Here is a 19,177-nt window from a genome sequence, read left to right on the forward strand (position 1 = left end):
AAGGACCCATGATCACACTACTGCACTCCAGTCTGGGCAACAGAGTAAGACCTTGTTTCAAAAAAAAAAAAAAAAAAAAAAAAAAAAAATGCAGGTAGCATTTCAATTAGTAGAAAAGGTTAGACTGTTCCATAAAAGGGACTTGGACACTTTGGCTAGTCATTTGGGAAAGAAAGTAAGTTAAATATTTACCTTCTACTTAAGATTTTATTCTAAAAAGTAGACAAACATTTAAATATTTAAAATACTGTACGTATTAGAAGAAAATATGGTTTGCTATCTTGGGGGTAGGGAAGATCTTTTGAAGAGTTATAATATCAAAGACAGGAATCATATAGGAAAGACTGATAAATACAAATGTATGCATATGAAGTTTCTGTATGTCAGAAATACCATAAAACTAAACATTAAAAGACTTTCTGGGCATGACAGAATAAATGCTATTGGATTAGTCCTCCTACTATAACCAGAAAACTAGAAAAAAACAAATAAACCAACTGCTTTCAGACACTGAGCAACTAGTAGTGTAAGATTCTGTGATCCCTGTGAGAAGGGAAGGGAAATGAAGTGAGCCCTACAATTGTCCCTGGCTTTCTGCTGAAGACAAGCCAATTATCGCAGTCTTCCTGAGCTGTGGAGACATACTAGAGTCTGAGGAGGTTAAGACAGCTGGAAATTGCAAGGCACAATTGGAGAAGACGGTGCTCCACAGAAAAATAACAAGATCTGCAAGGACTCCCTTTAGTCTTTGGCTGAATAACTACTAAGCTACACAGGCATAGGACGAGACTCCAGAATGTCAGTTAAAGGTCCTATAACCTGAACAACTATCAGAGCCCACAAAAGGTTGGGAGATACTCAAAAGTTGGGGACAGGAGGAGATTTATCAGTTTTTCTTTGTAAATTTATATCTAGATTGTGGGGTCCAACTGAGCATTCTAAAACTTTGGGCTCTCAGGTTTCATGACCCAAGTTCTACCTATGTCCATCCTAAAGATGGTTTCTTACTGGAGTTGATTTTGGTCTTAAGAGCACTAGAGGAGAAACTTGCTGTGAAATCTTTGGGAAAGGGGAATCTCATCATGACTAGCTCAGCATCACCTACTGGTTCAGACTACGCAGCTCATTTCAAATGAGATCAGGCACATTTAGGGTGGTACAGCCACAGACTATGCAGCTCATTTCAAATTTAACTAAACATTAAGTAGTAAGGCCTCTGCCAATTTTGTTAAGTCCGGCAAAAAGTTTCGGTTGTATTTTTGAGAAGGGACTTATCTGTATGACTCTTTCCTTTAACTGTTGTGGTCCTTTGGGGACTGCTGCAAATAACTCCAACCACTTAAAGTTGTGGGCTTCCCTGTATTAATGTTCTTTTCAAATGCTATTTAAACATGAACAGAGGTTCTGAAATTGATCTAGTACTTACGTGGCAGCTGGAAGGTACAAGGGTTTAACTCTACAATTAGCGTACAGTCCACTGTCATCACTTAAGGACAAGACCAATTCCTCTGATACATGCTGCCTATGTCCAGATGTGTTTTATATGGAGTGTTACTTATCTTCTGGTTTTTGCCTAATGACCCTAATCTTAGTGCTAAGTATTCTGGCTATATACAATATAGTTCACGGGCTAAATATGTGACTAATAAAGTCAAGGAAGTCAGTGTAAAATGTTATAGAAATATGCTCATATGCAGTATATTATGAGTGAAGGATCTGAATATAAAGAGTCAAAATAATGTTAGAGATACCATTCTACTAATTTAGATTAACTTTAATACTAACAAAATTTTACAAAATAAAAATTTTAAAGTAGAGAATAAAGTCCACATGGACTTTGTTACTATTTATATTTTTTGTTTTTTGAGACAGGGTCTCACTCTGTCAACCAAGCTGGAGTGCAGTGGCACAATCATGGCTCACTGCAGCCTTGAACTCCTGGGCTCAGCAACAGGCACACACCACCATGCCCAGGTAATTTTTAAAATTTTTTAAGAGACAGGGTCTCTTGCCAGGGCTGATCTTGAACTTCTGGCCTCAAGAGATTCTCCTGCCTTGGCCTCCCAAAGCATTAGGATTACAGGAGTGAGCCGCTGCATCCAGCCTGGACTTTGTTACTATTAATTAAAAACAGAGGCAGGATCATATTTGGCTGAACCAACAAAGTTTTAAACAGAAATATTATTTCGTGTGTATCACTTGATAGTAGGAAATATTTCACGTGCCTTTAACTCCTCAATGTCTTTATGGTGTCTTTCTAGATGTCATCATTTCATATCACATGGCACCACTAACCCTTATAGTCCTATTCAGAAGTTTCCTATTCTCTCATCCACTGGTTAAGAAGGGGGGAAAGTCAGCCTTCTAGGCTGTCCACTGCTACTACCCAGACATTATTTACTTCTTCTTGGGGATAAAAAAAAATCTCTCCTACTCTAAGGCCTGTTTTTCACTATGCCAGAGGTTGAAGACTTGGAGCCAAATTTGGCCTGTAGATAGATGTTTTTATTTGTCCAACGGAGTAAAAAAACATTTAAACTATTTGCAAATACATAAAAATTTGAGAAATGTCACATAAAAAATTCAGATTTTCAACTTCTCTTGAAAAATTAAGACATCTAGCAACACAGGATACTCATTTCCTTAGGACAACAATCAGATAAGGACATGCTGCTTTAGATGGATTATGCACTCTTCTAGCTTAGCACAATCCCACCCGGCCCACCTTAGTCATTTACATTATTTGTCTGGCCCCTGCAGGACACCTGAGTTTGAAATCTGTGTTCTTCACCTTTAGTCACCATTATTAACTGATTCTCATTCACAAAAACTTATGCACCTGGCACAATCATTCTCTCGGCTCCAAATCTCTCCCATCACAGTGAGTTACTTTATTGTTCACATGTACAACCTATCCAAATCCCTGCAAATCTTTGTGCCAATAGTTTGCACCTTTGCTCCAGCCAAACACATCCATGGCTACCAAACACATCCATGGCTATACCCAGAATGCTATCTACTGAAAACTGCTTCACCCCTGGAACTTTCAACTCCAAATATTCAACTTTCTTACCACAGCCTTGTGTCTGTCCAGTTTTTTCATTTTCTTTCTCTTACTTCAAGAAAATTGCCAGGCCCATTAATTTCTATCTCTCAACATATTAAGCCTCTCCTGGCATTACTTTAATGTATAATCAGCCCCATGTTTTAAAAACTAAGGTAATGCAGAAGAATATACCAAAGTAAGCTATGGGATCATTGTTGTATAGCTTCCTGAATCAGCAATTTTACTTGAAGATTGGAGAGGGGATGTGAAGTAATTTGGTAAGAAATTTGAAGCAAGTTAAAGTACAGATAAGCCTAAAGGAAAATTTGCATAAGTTTTTAAGATTAAACACAAATTGCCAAATAAATTGCAAGCTTTTGTGAAGCTGCTCTGAGATATTCCCCCAAACTGGAGACTATATGGTCACAATCCTCTGCAATAAAGCGTCCTTTATTGGTTTGAGATGCCCAAACTTCAACAATTTTTTTTTTTTTTTTTTTTTGCTAATACCCTCAGTTCCCAATCTTTCCAGCACATCCACAAAACAAAATCTCAATCCTGAATCAATTTTATCATCTGCCTTCTCAGTTTCCTAACTTGATCTGATGAGCACTGACAAAAATTACAGAACTGTTCCAAATGATACTGCTCAAAAAAAAGTCTCCATCTTCAGCTGGACCCTGAAAAGCTACTCAACAGCATTCTTCTGAAATGTCCCTAATCAGCTCCTTTTCCAATTTCCCACAAAAATAATTCGCTTGTTGATATTCTTCTTCAAATTCCTTCTCGTACTTTAATCTCAGCAAAAACTACTGTTTCCTACTTTACAGAGAACTAAGATGTTACTTAGGCGGAAACTTTCTCAATGTCTTTCTTCCCACTTTCATAGGCATTTCATATCCTTTTCTTCTCTTTAACCTATACAAAGGTCTCCTCTGTCCAACTGCCTTCATCCCCTCAACATATTGTCTACTTCCTTCTTCCCTTCACAGGCAACTCTCAATCTCTACTTTCTTGCTTCCCATTCATTCATAACCCCTGCAGTCTGGCTTTTTATTCTACCACTTCAGTGAAATAACTCTTCTAATCACCATCCTTTGGTCTTCTCTGTAGCACCTGACCCGTTGGTAATTTTCCCTCGTTGAAATTCCCTTCTCTTAGTTTGCAGTATATTATTTTCTCCTAGTTTTTCTTCTTTCATTCTGGCCAGTCCTTCATATTCACTTTTTTAAATTTTTTAATTTTTTTTGAGATGGAGTCTCGCTCTGTGGCCAGGCTGAAGTACAGCGGTGCAATCTCGGCTCACTGCAACCTCCGCCTCCCGGGTTCAAGTGATTCTCCTGCCTCAGCCTCCCGAGTAGCTGGGACAACGGGCGCATGCCACCACACCCAGCTAATTTTTTGTATTTTTAGTAGAGACAGGGTTTTGCTATGTTGGCCAGGATGGTCTCGATCTCTTGACCTCACAACCCACCCGCCTCGGCCTCCCAAAGTGCTGGGATTACAGGTGTGAGCCACCGTGCTGGGCCTCACCTATTATCTTAAATATTGGAATTTGTCAGGTCTATTCTTATCCCACATCCTCTCTTAAACTAAACAGTGATTCTTATCTTTTTTGGGATCACACACAACTTTGATAATCTGATAAAATCTATGGTATTTCTACTCAGTAAAATAATCATATTTTACATATAACATCAGAGGGTTCAAGGAATGTACCCTACTCCCTATTTGAGCTCATCTACTTATATTTTTATATGCTGCTAATCTGAAAAATAACCATATTTATAGTATAAACTCTCTTCTGAGGCCAGGTGCAAAAGTTCATACCTATAATCCCAGCACTTTGGGAGGCCGAGGGAGGTGGATCATTTGAGGTCAGGAGTTTGAGACCAGCCTGGCCAACATGGTGAAACCCCGTCTCTACTAAAAATACAAAACTTAGCTGGGTGTGATGACATGTGCCTGTAATCCCAGCTACCTGGGAGGCTGAAGCAGGCAAATCATTTGAACCTGGGAGACGAACGTTGCCGTGGGCCAAGATCACACCACTGCACTCCAGCCTGGGCGACAGAGCAAGACTCTGTCCCCACAAAAAAAAAAAAAAAAATTATCATCTGAGCTTCGGACCTGTATACAGCTAACTACCTATTAAAAGTCTTCACTTAGACGTCCTACCCCAATACAACATAGCAAGTTGAACTCTGCTATCTTTTCTCCAAACTACTCTTCCTGTATTTCCCATATTAGTCAATGGCACCACTTGTTGCCCAAGTCAGAATTTTGGATGTCATTTGATTTCTTCATCCTTCCAAAAATGCAAATTTCTCTTAATTGCAAAAGTATTATGTGCTCACTAAAAAATTCAAATACCTAAGTACAAACAGGTATAAAGTAAAAACTATTCTCCATTTCTCCCTTTGGTAATTCAATTCCATGGCAACAACTGAGCTTAACAGTGACTGACTCCTAGATGGGATACCTGCTCTCCAGTTCATTGGCCCCCACAACATAGCCCATTTCACTCATTTGTATTACCTGTCCATAGAATCCAAATTTGTGACCCCCCCTTTCTAAATATACTGTTGAGTAATATGGTTCTCAATAATACAACTTGAGTACCTTTTCATATGAGTATATACAAATACACCTAATTTGTTAGCTAAGTCTACCATTTTGATAGCTAAGCAGTATTTCATCATATAGATGTGCCATTTTTAAAACAATTTCCTATTGTTGGATATTTAGAATGCTCCATGCTTTTGCAATTACAAGCAATGCTGCAAAGAACATTTGTACATGTATCTTTATAAACTTGTGTGGAGTAGTCCCTGGAAGTGAAGATGCTTAGCCAATGGAAATGAACATTTACAGTCCTCTAAAACGTTTGTACTAATTTATGTTTCCCCCAAGAGGATGAGTGCTTGATACCATCTTAAAATCTCCATCCTTTACCCATGCCCCCAACTTCTAACCATTCATGAAATATCAATTCTACCTCCTCAGTATCTCTACACCCCGTCTTCATCGTTTTACTCTTATTGATACTGACCTTAGTTCAGGCCGTCAGTATTTTTAACTGGGAATGCTGTCAATAGTTTCTTTACCAGTCTCTATCTTATTCCCCTCCTCCAATCCATTCTTCAGATAGGTTTCGGAATGATACATTCAGGTACTAGTACCTGGTATGTCCCTTTCTCCTTCTAAAGGTTTGGTGTAACATACTAGGCCTTTCATGATTTGGCCCCTCTACCTTTAAAATCTCGAATCTCACTACCAAATGTAATTCCACTACGCATCCTAGTCATATTTAACTACCGGCATTTCCCTATCCAAGGCACCTTCATCTACTTTTGCATTTGTGCTATCTGCCAGGAACTTCTCCACCGTTTTCCACTTGACTATTTCCTTGGCACAGTAGGTGCTCAGTAAGTAGTTATTATCATCATCATTCTTCAAAAGTCACTTCCTCTTAGGAGAGTTCCCTGCTTCCTATACATGAAAAAACCATGGAAAACATTAAAAAGATGAAAAACAAAGACAATCCTAATCCCATGTCACAGAAATAACCACTATTATCACTCTGGTGTGTTTCCTTCTAGCCTTTTTTGTATGTATATACATCTTTTTTAAAAAAGCATGACTAAGATGAAATAAACATCTTTGTGCTCTGCTTTTCTCACTTAACATTGTGAGCATTTTTTGGTCATTAAGTTTTCCAAAAAAGAGCTTTAAATCTGTACCTAATAATTAATTATACAGATGGCACTATAACATCATCCCCTTTACGTCAACTGTTCAAGTTAAATAAGTCCTTGCTAATATAAATAACAGCTATCATGAATACCTTTGACTACATCTCTGATTAGGATTATAATCTTACCACATGCTAACTACTTACATGCACTATTTTATTTAATCCTCACAACAACCCTCAGAGGGGAGTACTATTATTCTTATTTTACAGATAGGAAAAGCAGAGACTAAGTTATTTGCTCAAAGTCACATTGCTATTAAGTGCTGGGGCCAATGTTCAAATCCAAGTCTATCTGACAATAAAGTCTGTTCAATAAAGTCTGAACAATTTTTTAGTCTCTCAATGTTGCCAAATAGCTTTCCAGAAATCTCACACAATTTTATACTGCCAACAGCAATAAGTGAGAGCACCTGTCTTACTACCATTATGTCTACTAAAAAATTGAGTTGGCCGGACGCAGTGGCTCATGAGGTCAGGAGTTCGAGACCAGCCTAGCCAAGATGGTGAAACCCCATCTCTATAAAAATACAAAAATTAGCCGGGCACGGTGGCGGGAACCTGTAATCCCAGTTACTCGGGAGGCTGAGGCAGGAGAATCGCTTGAACCCAGGAGGCGGAGGGTGCAGTGTGCCAAGATCATGCCACTGTACTCTAGCCTGAGCAACAGAGCAAGACTCCGTATAAAAAAAAACAAAAAAAAAACTCTTTCAATTTTTTTTTTTTTTTTTTGAGACTAAGTCTCACTCTATCACCCAGGCTGGGGTGCAGTGGCACTATCTCGGCTCACTGCAACCTCTACCTCCAAGGTTCAAGCAATTATCATGCCTCATATTCCCAAGTAGCTGGGATTACAGGAGCCTGCCACCACGCCCGGCTAACTTTTGTATTTTTAGTAGAGATGGGGTTTCACCATGTTGGCCAGGCTGATCTTGAACTCGACCTCAGGTGATCTATCTGCCTCGGCCTCCCAAAATGCTGGGATTACGGGCATGAGCCACCACGTCCGGCCCAATTGCATTTCTTCGATTACTAGTGCAACACAATATTTATTCATGTTTGTTAGCTATTTAATTTTTGTCTTTTGTGATTTGTCCATCTGCCTCTGCTTACTTTTTTATTAGTATCTTTTGGGTTTTTCTTACTGTTTTACATAAGCTTCTTGTAAGTCTGCCCTATGTCCTAAGTCAGGCATCACCAGGTCAAGTGCCTTTCTGTAACACTCTTGCTTATCACTTGCTACACATAGTCTTTTTTAGACGTCTGTGAGCTTACCAACACTTCCACTGACAGAATTCTGGGTGATTAACTTTAGGTGTTTTCATGAAACAATAATGGATAATTGACCCAACAAGGGACATTTCCACTCTCCAATTTCCAATGTGTAATAAGCAGAGCAAAATGAGAAAGTACATTCTTTCAACGCAAACCAGAATGAACAAAAATGGAAGTCTCATCTCTTTAATGATATATGCATGTCCTAGTTACGTATAATTCCCTGAACTTGCCCTGTTCTTTCATTCTTCCATGATATTAAACATTGTGTTCTTTGCCCAGAACGCCTATTTCTTCATCAGTCTTTCCGATTGACCAATCTTCACCTTTTCTCTCCAATTCTCTGCGCCTTCTGACAAACTTAACAGTCATACTACTTATTGCTAAAAATTACAGGAGAAAAGTCTTATAATCATGTGGATTCTTAATTGAGAACCTCAGTATGCTAGATAATTCTCTCAAACGCCCTTAGCTCCCTCTTCTATTTGTTTAAGGAATTATAAGAAATCGTTTCCCTGTTTCATTCCTGCAGTGTTTTCCTATTTAGGATCAAGTACAAACTCAAGTACAGCACACAAAATCCTCTATGATTTGACTCTTGCCTGCCTCTCTAAACAGTTATTCACCAATATGTACACTTGAACTGCAACCCCACCACCTTGTTTCTTTTTTCTTTTTTTGAGACGGAGTTTCACTTTTGTTGCCCAGGCTGGAGTGCAATGGCGCAATCTCGGCTCCCTGTAACCTCCACCTCCCAGGTTCAAGCGATTCTCCTGCCTCAGCCTCCTGAGTAGCTGGGATGACAGGCATGCGCCACCACGCCCGGCTAATTTTGTATTTTTAGTAGAGACAGGGTTTCTCCATGTTGGTCAGGCTGGTCTCAAACTCCCGACCTCAGGGGATCCCACCACCTCGGCCTCCCAAAGTGCTGGGATTACAGGCGTGAGCCACCGCACCCGGCCTGTTTCTTAAACTTATCATGCAATTTCAGGCCTCTGTGCCTTTACATATTGCTGTTCTCTCTACCTAGAACATTTTCTCCTCCACATTCTTTGCCAAGTAAACACCATTAATCTTTCAGAATTCAGCTTAAGAAAACTGGATGGGTGTGGTGGCTCATGCTTGTAATCCTAACACTTTGGGAGGCCAAGATAGGAGGATGGCTTGAGTCCTGGAGTTCCAGACCAGACTGGGCAACACAACAAGATCCCTATCTCTATTTACAAAAAAGAAAAAGAAAAAAGAAAATCCTCTTCCAGAAAGCTTCCTCTAACCCCAGTATTTTTTTTTTTTTTTTGAGATGGGGTCTCACTATGTTGCCCAGGCTGGTCTTGCACTCCTGAGCTCAAGTGATCCACCTGCCTTGGCCTCCCAAGGTGCTAGGATTACAGGCGTGAGCCACCGCACCCAGCCCCACTCTAATTTAGATATACTGTCCTGTGATACTCTGTGCATGCTTATAGCAATAAAATTTAAGCACTATAATTTTTCTTTTCTGTTTCCCCAACTAAACTAATTTGGAACAGAAATCATATATAACTTGATATTTGTAACATCTATCAATGCCAGCACATATAAGTACTCAATGTTTAAAAATTGTCATTAAAAACTGTATTAGCTTGTTTATGAAGCCTTCCCTCTCAGTTAAGATATTCCTTGCTCTCGTCTGATGCACTCTGCACATACTTCTATTATAGCCCTTGTCAAGCTGCATTTTACTTATTTTATTTATTTATAGAGACAGGGTCTTGCTGTCACCCAGGATGTAGTGCAGGCGCGTGATCATAGCTCACTGCAGTCTTGAACTCCTGAGTTCAAGTGATCCTCCTGCCTTAGCCTCCCAAATAGCTAAGACTTCAGGCGCTCACCACTACACCTAGCTAAGCTTTTGTTTGTAAGTGTTTTATACAGACAAGGAAGGTCTTGCTATGTGTGCCCAGGCTGGTCTCAAACTCCTGGCCTCAAGCAATCCTCCCACCTCAGCCTACCAAAGTGTTGAGATTACAGGCATGAGCCACCGTGCCTGGTTCCAAGCTGCATTTTAATTGTCTCTTTCTGCCAACTGGATTGTGAATTACTTGAGGACAGTGACTGTCTTTCTTATCAGTAGATTAAGCAGCTAGCACAGAGCCTGGCATATGTTATTCAATCAACTCATGTACTGAGCAAAACTCCATGCACCAAGGAAGCTCACCACGGTCTATAGCTACCCATTTCCCTAAGTTCCATCTAAGGGCCTGGGGCATAGGTGAGTTTTCACATTCTAGGAAAAGGCAGTAATGGCTCAGAGCCCAAAATAATATCCATTTGATTTTTATTCTCACTTCATTTTTCTGTGCCTTCCGAGATTTCAAAAGTAAGCATATATTACTTTTTCATCATTAAAGGCTAATAGCAATCTTTATACAGCATACACACTAAAATATATGCTTGCTTAAAAAAAAAAAAAAAGACTGGCCAGGAGTATGGCTCACACCTGTAATCCCAGAACTTTGGGAAGCTGAGGCAGATGGATCAACCTGAGGTCAGGAGTTCGAGACGAGCCTGGCCAACATAGTGAAACCCCATTTCTACTAAAAATACAAAAATTAGCTGAGCGTGGTGGTAGGCACCTGTAATCCCAGCTACTCAGGAGGCTGAGGCAGGAAAATTGCTCGACCCTGGGAGAGGTGGAAGTTGCAGTGAGCCAAGATTGCGCCACTGTACTCCAGCCTGGGCGACAAGAGTGAAACTCCATCTCAAAAAAATAAAAATAAAAAGACTAAGTCACTCAATTGATTCTGCGACCACTGCTCAAGGCTGCTTTATGCACATAAATTTTAATAAGGCCGGGCGCGGTGGCTCAAGCCTGTAATCCCAGCACTTTGGGAGGCCGAGACGGGCGGATCATGAGGTCAGGGGATCGAGACCATCCTGGCTAACACAGTGAAACCCCGTCTCTACTAAAAAATACAAAAAACTAGCCGGGCGAGGTGGCAGGCGCCTGTAGTCCCAGCTACTCCGGAGGCTGAGGCAGGAGACTGGTGTAAACCCGGGAGGTGGAGCTTGCAGTGAGCTGAGATCCGGCCACTGCACTCCAGCTTGGGCCGCAGAGCGAGACTCCGTCTCAAAAAAAAAAAAAAAAAAAAAAAATTTTTATAATGCTGGCTAGGAGTGTTGGCTCATGCCTGTAATCCCAGCATTTTGCGAAGCCAAGGTGGGAGGATTGCTTGAGCTCTGCCTGGGCAAAACAGCAAAACCCCGTCTCTACTAAAAAAAGAGCCTGGCGCGGTGGCATGTGCCTGGTTCAGTGAACTATGATCACACCATAGCATCCAGCCTGGTTAGGAGAGCAAGATCCTGTCTCAAAAAAAATTTTTTTAATAATGCTAAGTAATGTTAGATGGATAGAAGATGGATGGATTCATGGAAAGAAAATAAAGAGAAATACTCACCATTATACTTAACACTGTTGGCCAGAATAAGGTTTACATCATCTAGAAAGCTCTCCCGACTCTGATACTTGTGCTTCGAGATGTTCTGTGATGAAAAGAATCAGGTACTCAGATACACACACACAGTCACTTGATTACAAAAAGGCATTTAGATCAAATCAGTCACTCACCTTACGTATGGTCTCTAAATCCATTGGATTGACAATCACTTTGTAATAATCTGGAACAAATTTCTTATTAACTGGGTGATGAAATGGCCAAGACTAGTAAATAGAAAGCATAAGAAATTAAATGGAAATCACTCTTCATACCAGAATTTCACCACCTTTGTTGGGTTACAAATATTCCTATAAAAAGCTATGGACTCTTTCCCTAGAAAAACACATAATCATACAAAACTTCTGTATATAATGTAAGGGGTTCACAGATTCCTTTAAGGATTTCTATGCCATGATAGGGTAAAAACACTTGCTCTATAGTCATAATTAAAATTTCTTATTCCCTAGTCCCATTCAGAAGTTTTACAGCATTACAGATGTAGAACACATTCCTTTTTTTTTTTTTTTTTTTTTTTTGAGACGGAGTCTCGCTCTGTCGCCCAGGCTGGAGTGCAGTGGCCTGATCTCAGCTCACTGCAAGCTCTGCCTCCTGGGTTCACGCCATTCTCCTGCCTCAGCCTCCCGAGTAGCTGGGACTACAGGCGCCCGCCAACACGCCCGGCTAATTTTTTGTATTTTAGTAGAGACAGGGTTTCACCGTGTTAGCCAGGATGGTCTCGATCTCCTGACCTGTGATCCGCCCGTCTCGGCCTCCCAAAGTGCTGGGATTACAGGCTTAAGCCACCGCGCCCGGCCATAGAACACATTCCTATACTGCAAAAGGAAACTTGAGAATTCCTGGGGAGGATCACCATAACAATATAAAAACGAAATAAAAGACAACCAACGGTGTCTAATTATCAAAGTATCATTTGCTTAGAAGCACCTCTAAATCAAAAGCCTCACATTTGCTAGCACCCTGTCTCTATAGGGCTACTCAGGAGCATTCATATACTGAATGTCAGCAACAGGAAGCAGAAACCTCCCTACATCCAAAGATTCCTGGCCTCTTTGATTTCAATGATAATGTACTCTTAAAAAAAAAGATAATGTACCCATACAGCAAAAAGGCCAATATTTAAAATCACATACCAGTCTCAACTGACATACCCACTTAGACTCTCCAAAATACACACACACGTACACCCTATACATTTTTCCTTTCCCCTGCATGATCCTCACAATATTTGGCACTGAGACAGCTTACATCTGGAACTGCCATCATCTTCTGGGTGACTATGTTGTCCAGAATGAAAGAAAAGGCCACTTGGTCATCATCATCCAGCAAGGGGTTGATAGCTTTCTCTAAGCGAGCTAATTTGTCTTCTTTCTGAAATTAAAGCAAAGCCAAGACAGAGGTTTCCCTAAGGTGTGATCACCACAGAAAAATCAAGGATAATTTGCTGGGCGTGGTGGCTCATGCCTGTAATCCCAGCACTTTGGGAGGCTGAGGCGAGCGGATCACAAGGTCAAGAGATCGAGACCATCCTGGCTAACATGGTTAAACCCGATCTCTATTAAAAATACAAAAAAAAAAGCTAGCCGGGCATGTTGGTGGGCGCCTGTAGTCCCAGCTACTCAGGAGGCTGAGGCCGGAAAATGGCATGAATCTGGGAGGTGGAGCCTGCAGTGAGCCGAAATCGCACCACTGCACTCCAGGCTGGGTGACAGAGCGAGGCTCCATCTCAAAAAAAAAAAAAAAAAATTAAGGATAATTTAAGGTTCAGCTAGCTATCTATGACCCTTGCCCCAGAAAGTGTAACTTTGAATTGTCTATGGAATGACAAAAAGTCAAGATAAATGATATTCCAGGCTGGGCACAGTGGCTCACACCTGTAATCCCAGCAATCTGGGAGGCCGAGCAGGTGGATCACATGAGGCCAGGAGCTTGAGACCAGCCTGGCCAACATGGCAAAACCCCATCTCTACTAAGAATTAAAAAAACAAAAAATTAGCTGGGCGTGGTGGCACACGCCTGTGGTCCCAGCTACTCAGGAGGCCAAGGCACAAGAATCACTTGAACCCAGGAGGCAGGGTTGCAGTGAGCCAAGATCATCCCACTGCACTCCAGCCCGGGTGACAGAACAAGACTCTGTCTCAAAAAAAAAAAAAAAAAAACAAAACAGACATTCCAGTAAAACAGTTAAAAAGGATACATCAACAACTTCTTTAGGTACTCTACATTCTATTCTTCTGGTTCACCAAAATTTATACTTCCCTGAGTGTCAACATCATAGCTGCCACACACACAAAAAAAACATCTTTAGTAATTTAGGCTTTAAGATCATGCTCTCTGTTTTTGGTATAAAACTACTGCTGAACAACACTAAACATTATTACTGATTAGTGACTTTTGTATAATGGGACCTAACCCAATAAATTTATTTTAGACTCTAGTAGGAAAAAGTTTGTATTCCTATTGCTCCAAATCCTCATCAACACTTAGTATTGTCAGTCTTTTTAATTTTAGCCTTTCCAGTGGGTATGTAGTGACATCGTGGTTTAAATTTGCATCTCCTCAATAATCCGTCAAGTTGAGAATCTTTCCATGTTTACTGGCTAGCTATCCTCTTTTGTGAAATGTCTACTTCATACTTATACTTTTGTAGGTTTATAAAGCACCATTAAATGTTTTTGGTAAGAAGAGGGAATATAGATAGATTATCATTTAAAAATTAAAACTTCTAGCACTTGCTGCTTGGTTGGTTAAAAATACGAAAAAAAAATTTAAATTCCTCCTTCCTAAAACATTGATTAGTCTCTCAGCTACAGCTGACTTCCTGGAAACTCACTTTCCTTTGCCCTTTCTAATGAGTTATGTAGGTGCTGGATCTTAATTCTAACTTTAGTAATAGTCGAGATGTCCTGAGCAAATACTTTTCTTCTATGGGCCCAGTTTTTCCATCTACAAAAGGGACTGGCCTATGAGTTCTAAAGTCCCTTCCAGCCTTCACATATACTAAATATCTGCTACTCCCACATATATTTTTCCTTCTGTTAAATTCCCTACTTCCTAAACCCTGATATCACCCCCTCCTTCAAATTCCACTGCCTTTCTCTCACTCTGTCTTACCTCTTTGAGTTTTTCATCACAGAGATCCAGCATGGATTGAGAGATCTGAGTCAATGAGTGTTTTGGCCCTGTAGAGGAACAGTAAGAGATGAAACCATTACAAATGGAAGGCAAAAATCTGCCAACACTTCTTTATCCTCTTAATGCACTTGCTTAAGAACCTGGTATGTGTCAGGCACCAGGCTAACTGATGGGTTAGACAGATATACCAGACTTATATCCATTTTTCAGTGCCTAAAACATAGCAGGTACACAATATGAACGAATAAACTAATTTTAACTCTTTCCTTAATTTGTGTATATCTACACACGGTAGTACTACTGCTGCCTTTAATATCTTGAACATAATATTGTGGAAGGGGAGCAATAATTTAAGAATGCCTGAAGAGTGAGCAGGCGGCAGGGGCTGCGGATGATGGGTGCTGTGGACGGTCGCGGCCCCGGGCCAGGGCGGCGGTGCCATCTTGTGCCCAGGGCCGGTGGGGAGGCCGGGGAGGGGGCACGGGGGGCGCAAGGGACTACGGGAACGGCCTGGAGTCTGAGGAACTGGAGCCTGAGGAGCTGCTGCTAGACCCCAAGCCAGAGCCCAAGCCCGAAGAGGAGCCGCCCCGGCCCGACACCCCCACTCCCGCAGGAGCTCTGGGCCCTGGGCCTGGTTCGGGAGCCCCTGGCAGCCAAGAGGAGGAGGAGCCGGGACTGGTCAAGGGTGACCCAGGGTACGGCGCCATTGAGGACCGGGAACTGGAAACTATCAAAACTCGAGTCAGGGAGATGGAGGAAGAAGCTGAGAAGCTAAAGGAGCTACAGAATGAGGTAGAGAAGCAGATGAATATGAGTCCACCTCTAGGCAATGCTGGCCCAATGATCATGTCATTGAAGAGAAGATGGAGGCTGATGCCCGTTTCATCTATGCTGGCAATGTGGACTATGGTGCAACAGCAGAAAAGCTGGAAGCTCACTTTCATGGCTGTGATTCAGTCAACCGTGTCACTATACTCTCTGACAAATTTAGTGGCCATCCCAAAGGGTTTGCATATACAGAGTTCTCAGACAAAGAATCAGTGAGGACTTCCTTGGTCTCAGATGAGTCCCTATTTAGAGGAAGGCAAATCAAGGTGATCCCAAAACGAACCAACAGACCAGGAATCAGCACAACAGACCGGGGTTTCCCACAAGCCCGCTACCGCGCCCAGACCACCAACTATAACAGTTACCTCTCTCGATTCTACAGTGTTTTTAACAGCAGGCCCCAGGGTCGCGTCTACAGGGGCCGGGCTAGAGAAACATCATGGTATTCCCCTTACTAAAAAAGTATTAGGAGAAGAGAGAAGAAAAAAAGAGGAAAGGAGGGGAAAAAAGGGAATTTAAAAAAAAAAACCAAAAAACAGAAGATGACCTTGATGGGAAAAAAACATTTTTTTAAAAAAAGATATACTGTGGAAGGGGGGAAAATCCCATAACTAACAGCCGAGGAGGGACCTGCTTTGGGGAGTAGGGGAAGGCCCGGGGAGTAGGGCAGGAGGCTGCTTATTCACTCTGGGGATTCGCCATGGACACGTCTCAACTGCGTAAGCTGCTCCCCATGTTTCCCTGCACCATTTCACCCCCTTGGGTGCTGCTCAAGGGTAGGTGAGTGTGGGTGGTAGGAGGTTTTGTTTTTTTTTTTTTTTTTTAACCCAGGGCTCTGGAAGGACACCAAACTGTTCTGCTTGTTACCTTCCCTCCATCTTCTCCTCGCCTTTCACAGTCCCGTCCTGCCTGCTCCTGTCCAGTCAAGTCTACCACCCACCCCAGCCCTCTTCTCCGGCTCCCTGCCCCTCCAGATTGCCTGGTGATCTATTTTGTTTCCTTTTGTGCTTCTTTTTCTGTTTTGAGTGTCTTTCTTTGCAGGTTTCTGTAGCCGGAAGATCTCTGTTCAGCTCCCAGTGGTTCCAGTGTAAATTCCCCTTCCTCCTGGGGAAATGCACTACCTTGTTTTGGGAGGTTTAGGAGTGTTTTGTTTTTATTTTTTTTTTCCTTTGCCTTTTTTCCCTTTTATTTGGAGGGAATGAGAAGTGGGAACAGGGAGGTGAAAGGTGGATTTTGGTTTTTTTTAGTTCATTTCCAGGGGTGGGAATTTTTTAAAAAATATATGTCATGAATAAAGTTGTTTTTGAAAACTAAAAAAAAAAAAAAGAATGCCTAAAGAAACCAATGGGTAACTTGTAATTTTCCCACACTTAGCATATACAATTTGTGATGGCAATTTTTGTTTGTAGAATTTATGGTTTCTGATGTTCTAATAACATCGGGTTAATCCAAAGCCTGTGTTAAAAAATAATCTCTGGGCTGGGCACAGTGGCTCAGGCCTGTAATCCCAGCACTTTGGGAGGCCGAAGCAGGCGGATCACCTGAGGTTGGGAGCTCAAGGCCAGCCTGACCAACATAGAGAAACCCCGTCTCTACTAAAAATACAAAATTAGCTGGGTACGGTCGTGGGCGCCTGTAATCCCAGCTGCTCGGGAGGCTGAGGCAGGAGGATTGCTTGAACCCAGGAGGTGGAGGTTGCATGAGCCAAGATTGTGCCATTGCACTCCAGCCTGGGCAACAACAGTGAAACTCCGCCTCAAAAAAAAAAAATACACGAATCTCCACACTGATCCCTATCAGAAGCTTCAGAAAATCCTTGAACTATCTGACCTATCTCCTACACTCTCTGCTTATGAATGCCCTAATTTAAGCTCATCATAAAGAAGCTAAAATATTTTCATTTAGCTAGCAATTCCAATTACTTCTTTTACATATCCTTTGCTAGATTATATTCCTGTCTATCCTTTTGTTAGTGCTCCCCAGAGCCTAAATGTCAGTTCTATTCTCACGTACTAATTATTTAATTTAATTCAGCATTCACTTGTTTATTCATTTAATAAATGTTTAATGACTATGTACAATGTGTTCAATGATGGGAATATAAGGAAAAATAAGATAGACTTCCTGCCTATGAGACTTACCGGTTTAGGCCAGGCACAGTGGCTCATGCCTGTAATCCCAACACTCTGTGAGACTAAGGCAGGAGGACTGTTTCAGCCTAGGAGTTTGAGACCAGCCTGGGCAACATAGCAAGACCTCACCTCTACAAAAAAAAAAAAAAAAAAAATCAAAAATTAGCTGGTCATGATGGCATGCGCCTGTAGTCCCAGCTACTCGGTAGGCTGAGAAAGGAGGATTGCTTCAGCCCAGGAGGTCAAGGCTGCAGTAAGCCAAGACTGTGCCACTGCACTGCAGCCTAGGTGACAGAGTGAGATCCCATCTCAAACAATAGAAAAAAATAAAATAAAGATAGTTGCTGGTCTAGTCAAAGAAATGACTTGAAAATAAATTATTGCAAGACAGAGTATAAATGCTTTACGTATTTATGGATGAAATGATACAAAAGCTGAAAATATATACTAGATTGACCATATGCTAACAAAGTGTTCAACTGAGTGAATAGCACTGAAGTTTATTTCCTCTTTTATTTCTGAATGTGTCTACCAATTTCTGTAATAATTTTTTTTAAAAATAGAGTATTCATATAAATAGAGAAATATATTGGTTGCCATAAATTATGGAGGAGCTACATATGAGATACAGATGCTCCTTGACTTATGATAGGGTTATATCCCAATAAACACATAATCAGTGGAAAACATCATAAATGCATTTACTGCAGACAGCACAACACAGTATGCTATAAGCTGTTTTACAACAACTGAATCTGCTTACTGGGGCCGGGGGTGGTGGTTCACACCTGTAATCCCAGCACTTTGGGATGCTGAGGTGGACAGACCGCTTGAGCCCAGGAGTTCAAATGTGACGAAACCCTATCTCTACAAGATAAAAAAAAAATACAAAAATTAGCTGGGCGCGCTGAAGCACACCTGTGGTCCCAGCTACTTGGGAGGCTGAGGTGGGAGAATCATCGAGCCCAGGGATATTGAGACTGCATTATGCTGTGATTACGCCACTGTACTCCAGCCTGGGCAACAGAGCGAGACCGTCTCAAAAAAAAAAAAAAAAAAACAAAAAGAAATGTCTTACAATTATGGAGGCTGAGCAGTCCAGGGTCAAGGGGCCTCAATTAGTAAGAGCCTCTTTGCTAGTGGAAATTCTGCAGAGTACCGAAGTGGCTCAAGGAATCCCGCGGTGCTTGCTCAGGTCCCTTTTCCTCTTATTATGAAGCCACTAGTTCCAATCCCATATTAACCCTTTAATCTATTAATCCATTCATGAGGACAGGGTCCTCCAGATGCAGTCACCTCTTGAAAACCCCACCTCTCAATACTGCCACATTTGGGCATTAAGTTTCATTATGAATTTTGTTTTTTTTAATTTATTTATTTGAGACAGGGTCTCGCTCTGTTGCTCAGGTTGGAGTGTTGGCCAGGCTGGTCTTGAACTCCTGACTTCCAAGCGATCTGCCCTCCTCAGCTTCCCAAAGTGCTGGGATTAAAGGCGTGAGCCACCGTGCCCAGCCTG

General features: G+C 41.5%; 1 protein-coding gene and 1 pseudogene across 7 annotated transcripts in view; one reads left to right on the forward strand and one right to left on the reverse strand.

Annotated features, from left to right (window-relative positions):
- The window catches only part of TAF1 (TATA-box binding protein associated factor 1), a 120,101-nt gene that overhangs the window by 31,679 nt on the left and 69,245 nt on the right, over window positions 1-19,177 (reverse strand). For all 6 annotated transcript variants that reach the window (XM_023201883.2, XM_023201882.2, XM_023201879.1 and 3 more), the window contains exons 29-32: window positions 14,681-14,748; window positions 12,815-12,937; window positions 11,680-11,772; window positions 11,510-11,594 (exon numbers count right to left, since the gene is read on the reverse strand). In XM_023201883.2, coding sequence (XP_023057651.1) covers window positions 11,510-11,594; window positions 11,680-11,772; window positions 12,815-12,937; window positions 14,681-14,748 — 369 coding nt within the window. The remainder of the gene's footprint in view (window positions 1-11,509; window positions 11,595-11,679; window positions 11,773-12,814; window positions 12,938-14,680; window positions 14,749-19,177) is intronic.
- On the forward strand, window positions 15,096-16,045 carry LOC111535670 (annotated as a pseudogene). Its single transcript, XR_002729531.2, has one exon. The product of XR_002729531.2 is annotated as a polyadenylate-binding protein 2 pseudogene (transcript).

This window comes from Piliocolobus tephrosceles, chromosome 12, assembly GCF_002776525.5.
Source record: "Piliocolobus tephrosceles isolate RC106 chromosome 12, ASM277652v3, whole genome shotgun sequence".
Taxonomy (NCBI): domain Eukaryota; kingdom Metazoa; phylum Chordata; class Mammalia; order Primates; family Cercopithecidae; genus Piliocolobus; species Piliocolobus tephrosceles.